The 7,500-nt window shown below is 45.5% G+C and overlaps 1 protein-coding gene across 1 annotated transcript in view; it reads right to left on the minus strand.

Annotated features, from left to right (window-relative positions):
- Nucleotides 1-4,574: 4,574 nt before the first annotated feature.
- cnga1b (cyclic nucleotide gated channel subunit alpha 1b) overlaps nucleotides 4,575-7,500 on the minus strand; it is a gene marked incomplete at its 3' end in the record, with an annotated part of 8,914 nt that continues 5,988 nt past the window's right edge. The window contains exons 8-12 of the mRNA XM_080023607.1: nucleotides 7,083-7,208; nucleotides 6,827-6,979; nucleotides 5,449-5,680; nucleotides 5,169-5,344; nucleotides 4,575-4,796 (exon numbers count right to left, since the gene is read on the minus strand). Coding sequence (XP_079879733.1) covers nucleotides 4,575-4,796; nucleotides 5,169-5,344; nucleotides 5,449-5,680; nucleotides 6,827-6,979; nucleotides 7,083-7,208 — 909 coding nt within the window. The remainder of the gene's footprint in view (nucleotides 4,797-5,168; nucleotides 5,345-5,448; nucleotides 5,681-6,826; nucleotides 6,980-7,082; nucleotides 7,209-7,500) is intronic.

A 7,500-nucleotide genomic window follows, 5' to 3' on the forward strand; every position in this document is an offset into this window, starting at 1 on the left:
ATCATCAACTGAGGATCCTGTGAACAACTTCAACTCCAAAATACTAAATATCATTGATAAGATTGCGCCTGTTAAAACTAAAAACATAGAAAAACAAAAAGCCCCCTGGAGAAATGGAGCGGTTGATAGGCAGCTTAAGAGAGAGTGTCGCCAGGCAGAACGAAAATGGAGAAAGACAAATCTTCAAGTTCATCATGAAATTTTCAAGGATAGATTCAATCGATACAATATAGAAATGAAACAGGCCAGAGCGTCTTTCTTCTCTAAAATCATTCATGAAAACCTCAACAATAGTAAAGTGCTCTTCTCCACTGTTGAGCGACTTATTAATCCTCCATCTACAACCCGTCAGAGATGCTCTCCACTGAAAAATGTGAGGAGTACGCTCCATTCTTCAGGAACAAAAGTATAGCTATCAGACAGAATATTAGTGCCTCAACATCCAGAAATGAACCTACCCTTCAGTTCCCCAGTAATATGACTGCTGCCATGTCTCATTTCATCCCCTTCGACATAAAAAGACCGGATGACATTGTTGGTCAGCTCAGGTCCTCCACCTGCCGCCTGGACCCCCTCCCTACCACATTTTTCAAAACTGTTTTTAACTGCCGAGCACATGAGGTATTAGAAATGATAAATGTCTCTCTTCAATCAGGTATATTCCCTGCAGCATTTAAAACAGCTGTCATTAAAACACTCCTGAAGAAAACACTCCATGCAACAGTTCTTGCAACTACAGGCCCATTTCCAACCTGCCCCTCCTCAGCAAAATACTTGAAAAAACAGTTTACTTCAGCTTTACAACTATCTAACCTCAAACAGCCTTTTAGACACTTATTAATCTGGCCTTGGACCTCACCATAGCACAGAAACAGCACTTATTAAAGCTGTGTACGATCTACACATAAACATTCATTCTAAAAAACAATCTCAGTGCTGCCTTCGACACTGTTTGACACACATTTTATTAGCGAGATTACGCAAATGGGTCGGCCCATCTGGCCTATGTGGAGTTCCCCTAGGTTGGTTTCTTGGACCATTATTGTTCAACCTCTATGCTCCCACTTGCACATATTGTATATGACCCACCACAGCAAAAGCCGCCATCTCACGCATTTCTAACGCATTTCTTCATTACGCATAGATTGAAAAAACCTTTCTTAAAGGAAGATTAGATTTTTCCAGATTCGTGTTCCTTTGTGGTTTTTTTTAAGTTTTTTTTAATCTCTCAACGAATTTTTAAAACTGAGTTTGATTTATAAACAGTAGAAAAATGTTAAACCGTGGAGTTAAATATTTTTCCATTAGATGACATAGGGAAACACAGTTCACTTACAGAGCTGAACAATGCCGATCGATGGTTCCCTTTAAAGCGACCGTCCAGGTGAAGATCATTCCTCCATATTCCATGTGATGTGAAGTCACAATGTGAAACGCTTTTGATGGAGTTCAACCTTTAAATCGTACTACGTTTACACACACGGAGGCACTGCTGTGAAACGGCGAAGAAGAATAGTTGAATGAACCTGGTGTAGGTAAAAATTTGAAGGTGATTATCTCAGAAACACGGTTTGCCACACCCTTTCTGTTGTTGCTGTTGTTTCTTTTGTTGTTGCTGTTGCTGCTGTGGTTGCTTCTGCTGTTGTAGTTGTTGCTGCTCTTGTTGTTGTTTCTGTTGTTGCTGCTATTTATGTTATTTTTCTGTTGTTGCTACTGGTGCTGCTGTTTTTGTTGTTGCTGTTGTTTCTGTTGTTGCTGCTGTTTCTGTTGTTGTTATTGTTGTTGTTGTTTCTGTTGTTGCTGTTGTTTCTGCTGTTGCTGCTGTTTCTGCTGTTGTTACTCTTTCTGTTGTTGTTTCTGTTCTTGCTGCTATTGTTGCTGCTGCTGTTGCTGCTGCTGTTGTTTTTGTTGCTGCTGTAGCTGTTGTTGTTGCTCCTTTTGTTGCTACTGCTATTGTATTTAATTTTGTTGTTGTTTCTGCTGTTGTTGTTGTTTCTGTTGCTGCTGCTGTTGTTTCTGCTATTGCTGGTGTTGTTGTTGTTGTTGTTGTTTTCTGTTGCTGCTGCTGTTGTTGTTGCTTCTGCTGGTGTAGCTTCTGCTGCTGCTTCTGTTGTTGTTACTGCTGTTGTTTTTGCTGCCGTTTCTGATGTTGCTGTTGTTTCTGCTGTTGCTTCTGATGTTGCTGTTGTTTCTGCTGTTGCTTCTGTTGTTGCTTCTGTTTGCGCTACTGCTGTTGTAATTGTTGCTACTGTTGATGCTGTTTCTGTTATTTTTTCTGTTGTTGCTACTATTGCAGCTGTTTCTGTTGTTACTGTTGTTGCTGCTATTGTTGCTGCTGCTGTTGTTGTTTCTGTTGCTGCTACCATTGCTAATGTTGTTGCTGCTGTTGTTGTTGTTGCTGCTGTTGTTTTTGCTGCGGTTTCTGATGTTGCTGTTGTTTCTGCTGTTGTTGCTGTTTCAGTTGTTACTGTTGTCTCTGTTGTTGTTGCTGTGTCCGTTTATGTTGCTGCTGCTGCGGTTGTTGTTGCTGCTGTTGTTGTTGTGGTGTTGCTGCTGCCATTGCTGCTGTTGTTGCTACTGTTGTTGCTACTTCTGTTGTAGTTGTTGTTGTTGTTGTTTTTGTTGTCGTTGCTGCTGGTGTTGTTGCTGCTGCTGTAGTTGTTGTTTCTGTTGCTGCTGTTGTTGCTACTGCTGTTGTCCTTGTTTTTGTTATTGTTTTTGTTGTTGCTACTACTGTTGTTGCTGATGCTTTTGTTGCTGCTGTTGTTTCAGGGGCATTCTTTTGAAATGACCAGCTGACAACAATGTTCTATTTTGACTGAATTTCTTTGTAAAGCGCATTGTGTTGCTCTGGTATGAAATGCGCTTTATAAAGTGTGAGTTGACTTTACTAGATGGATGGATGGGTGGGTGGATAGATGGATGGATGGATAGATAGATGGGTGGGTGGATAGATGGATGGATGGATAGATGAATAGATGGATGAATAGATAGATGGATAGATGGATGATGGATGGAAGAAGGTTAATGTGAAGCAGAAAAATTAGCAAAATCCAAACCCGCGTTTTATAATTATTGTGCACCACCAAGCCTGGTCAAGATTCAAGAGGTTTATTTTTCACATACAGTACATATTCATACATTCATACATATATGCCATGAAATGTCTTAGGAGGAGGTGACTGGGGCTGACGGAGCAATGCCTGTCATTGTCACTGTGGCCTGTTCACTCTGGACAGTAGTGTCCACTCAAGGCCAGAGACGGGTTGCACCAAGACGAGTGTTTGGACTCAAGCCTGGTTCACACCGAATCCGACAAACAGCAAAAATAAAAACGGAAGTCAAAAGTTTGATTCCGCGACAAAAAGCTATGATGTACTGCAATTAGCGGCGCCCCCCTGGGCGGTGCAGGATCTCTGCGTGTGTTCGAGGCTCCGGGGTTGACGGGTCAAAGTTTTCAACTAATGCGTCAAGTTTGGATCCGACAGTACGACCCGAGCTTAGGGCAGACGAGATCTAAATTGAAACTGGTCTTGGAACTATGTAAAAAGTCACGTATATAAAATAATGAGTGAAGACACAGACCCAGTTCATCCCACAGCCACTAGGGCAGAGGAACCGACTGTCGGATGTGTTTTCGGAGTCGGTGTGAAACCGGCTGTACAGTTGGATGCCGTTTGCCAGAAAGAGGGGGATGGCCCGTATGGCCCATATGGGGATGGTAGCTCAGGAGGTAGAGCTGATCGTCTAGTAATCTAAAGGTTGCTGGTTCCATCCCAGGCTCCTCCTGCTAGCATGCTGTAGTGTCCTTGAGCAAGACACTTAACCCCTAATTGCTCCTGATGGCTGCGTCCGTCGGTGTTTGAATAATTGTAAGTCGCTTTGGATAAAAGCATCTGCTAAATGCAATGTAATTTGAAGCTGAAATAATTCATTTTTCTGGTCAAAGAATCCTCCTTCCTCCTTCTCATTCCCACCCATACCCCCATCCCACATCTCTCTCTCCATTCTTATGCTCCTGTGCTTCAGCACCACAGGTCAAGGGCAGATAACATGTGGATGAACCACTTTTCCATGACCTCTGACCCATTCCATGATGCTCTCCTCTCCAGATCTAGCTACACTGCAGGTTAGGGGCAGAAAAATGATACCAGGCTTTGGATATGAAGGAAAATAGATTTGATTTCAACCTTTTAGGAGCAAGTGGGATGTTTCTTATGGCGTAAACAAGATTAAATCATACCGTCTCCAAACTGACCATCTTGGTCAGATGGCACTAGAAGTTAAGGACTTAGTTTAGGAAGTTTAGGAATCAGACAAACTGATATTGGTGCATCCCCAACTACCAGCTAGTCTTTCCAAATTAGTTAATTATCAGCCAATAGCTAAAAACTACCAGGATTCTGTTAGTTATACCATGCCAGTACCCTCAATACAATGCCCAGTAGAAGGCTCTGTTCTCAGCATCGACTTAGCAAGGACACAGCTCAATGAAAAAGTGGTACCAGTGCCCCCCACACTACCTTTCCTCTCAGTTCATCTACACTCAACTTCTTCTGCTTCTCGGTTTCTGTTTAGGGAGGGGCAGGGGGCGGAGCCTCCGGTTGGGGGTCGGCAGGCCGTGGGGGCGGAGCCACCTTCCTCTCCAGCTTGGCGACGCGGTTCTTCAGCTTGCTCTGCGTGGCCTCATGCTCGGCCAGCAGCCGGGCGTAGCGGGTCTGCAGGGCGTCCAGGTTGGAGGTCATCCGATCCACCTTCTCCTCCATCTCCTTGGGGTCTGGACCCTGCGCTGCCAACTACAGGATGATAGGAGTAAAATAAACCTGTCGTCAGCCTGTAGAAGGGATGAAAGCATCCCGAACAATTTGTTCCTAAGTTACTCACGAGTCGGGAGTCACTCTGCTAATAGAGTTCCATTTTGTTTGTTTGTCCGTATGACTACCATTGAACTCCTGATGGAGGAATGGTTCGACCAGTATGGACAAGTTAGAGCGAAACCTACCTTGGTACTACATGAGGGGTGGGTATTAAACAGAAAATGAATTTAAAAAAGCAGAACTCCTTGAAACTAACTGTTTCAGGAAGAAGCCTGTTAACTGAGCAGCCATCCTCCTGATCACACACGTCATGGTCCAGTAATGATTCTCTTAAGTCTCTGGGAAGTTCACCTCCAGGTCCAGCAGACCATCCTTCATCAGGATCTGTCTTCCTTTCTCCTCCAGCATGGCCTTGGCATCCGGGTACTCTGTCAGCGCCTCCATCAGGTCGTCTTTGGAAAGACAGAAGAGGTCAGAATAGCCGATGCTCCGGATGTTGGCTGTTCTCCTGTTCCCTGCTTTACTTCCTGCAGAGAAGAAGAGAGTAGAGGAGGAGAGTAAATTGCTGCCTTCAGTGAGCCAGATGTAAGGAAAACCAGTATTATTACAGAGTATTTCAAGGCAGTTCTACCTTTAATGGCCAGAATACTGATCTCCCCGAAGTAACTGCCATCACTAAGCACGACAAACTGTTTGATGCCATCGTCAGCGACAACGGCGAGCTTCCCCTCCTTGATGATGTACATCTCCCTCCCGATGTCGCCCTTCTTACAGATGTAGTCGCCCGGACTGTAGACCTGAGGCTGCAGCTTCAACACCAGCTCCACTAGAAGACCTGCCTCGCAGTCTGCAAAGATACGCACCTGGAGACGGAGAGGAGAGGAGGAAAGGGCGGAGGAAAGGGCGGAGGAAGGCTGTAAAATAGGGTGTGTACATTTGATAGCCAGCCCCCAGCCAGTTTGGGTTCACAGGAGGGTTGGGCATGGGGCCACACCCACCCTGTAAAACATCAAAATTTCTACAGAAACGGAAACACCTGACAAAGAACAGCAACCGAACCTGAGAAGAAAGGATCCTCAGTATGAAGACGTATGAAGCTGTGGGGAGAAAGCCGTTTGCAGCAGAAGCCAAAAGGCTGATCAACCTTCTCTCAACCAGCAATGTGAGGACCACGTACAAGACGGGGACGTCAGTGCAAGTAGCAGCGAAATTGATATTTACAGCCCAGCCCTGCATTTGTGAGACACGATGGACACAGTCCGGATGGCATACACTGTGGGAGAAATCACTGTTGTGCTCGGGGTGTGAGGAAGATGGTGTCCTCACGGAAAGGGAGTAGTAGAGACCAAAGACCACTCTCACAACCCACTGCACAATACACTGGAAGCTTGCCGTGAGTGGGACTTCGATATCCTTATGGGGGACTCTATGCAAAGATCAGATCGGACAACACTGGATTGGTAGAAGTGATGGAGAGCTGCGGATGACATGCGGACCGGAGGTGAATGATAATGGCAAAGTGGACAATTAAGTCCACCATCAAGAAAGTGCAGACCACCATAAATAGGAACTTAAGAAGAATTCACAAAATCACGATGGCCGAACATTAACAGCAACAAGGACTTATGGGATGAGAAGTCTTTGGGTGATGGAGGAGATGAAGAAAAGCAGATGGATCACCAGACATGCATTTACATGGAGCCACCAGGGAAAGAGGAAGAAGGGCCTGGAGAAGACCCGGAGAGCTTGAGGCCTGGAGCCCTACAGATGCAACCTTGAGGCCCTGTAAGAAGAGGATTTACACCTGGAGCTGACTAAAGAAAATTATAGGATATGGGGGTGAGTAAGTAATTCATCAATCAAAGAAGTCCATTCATGTATATCAACATACCTCAGTAAAAACAAGAACTGTTCCACCCACGACAAGCTAATATGGTCGAGAGAGAGCGAGAGAGTGTGTACATACACTGTATGTATGTGTGTGTATGTGAATGTGCGTGCGCATGCACCTTTTTCAGTGTGTCCAGGTGAACGTTGATGGCGATCTCGGCTCTCAGTTTGTCAGGAAGGAACTTTAAGACCTCTCTCTCGTCCACGGCCTTCTTATTGGTCCACAGGTAGTCGAACCACTTAATGACCCGCTTCTCCAGGTCCTTGGTCACCTGGAGAGAGAGAATCAGGTACTTAGTGAGGCTGACTAACAGACTAACTAATGAGCTAGGTAAGCTCTGTTGGTGATTGACTAGCTGCCTGCCTGTGGCGGACCTTTCGGAAGCTCATGTACTGTTTGAGGGCGTCGATCCGAGCCTGGAAGTCAGCCCTGGAGGCGTTCATGTTGGTGATCATGGAACCCACGTTACCGACGATGGTGGCGAAAATCAGAACGCCGACCTGGAAGCAGCGAGACAACACAAAATGCCATTTAATGTTGCGTTCAGATCAAATTGGTGTGGGATGGGCTAGGGCGAGTCACTTAAATCTCATGCCAATCATTGAGGGAGCGACAGGATAATGGGCGGAGCGGGCCGTGGATTTGACTGTTGACGTCCACTCGCTCGCTGTAAATTATCCGGACCACCACCTGCTCTGTTACCACATACAGTGCCGCTCAATCTGACATGATACATACTTTGTACGAGGGTACTGGCTGGGTAAAGTCTGGGTAATGTCCTGTCCAAACGAT

Source organism: Zeus faber, assembly GCF_960531495.2.
Source record: "Zeus faber genome assembly, chromosome: 22".
NCBI lineage: Eukaryota > Metazoa > Chordata > Actinopteri > Zeiformes > Zeidae > Zeus > Zeus faber.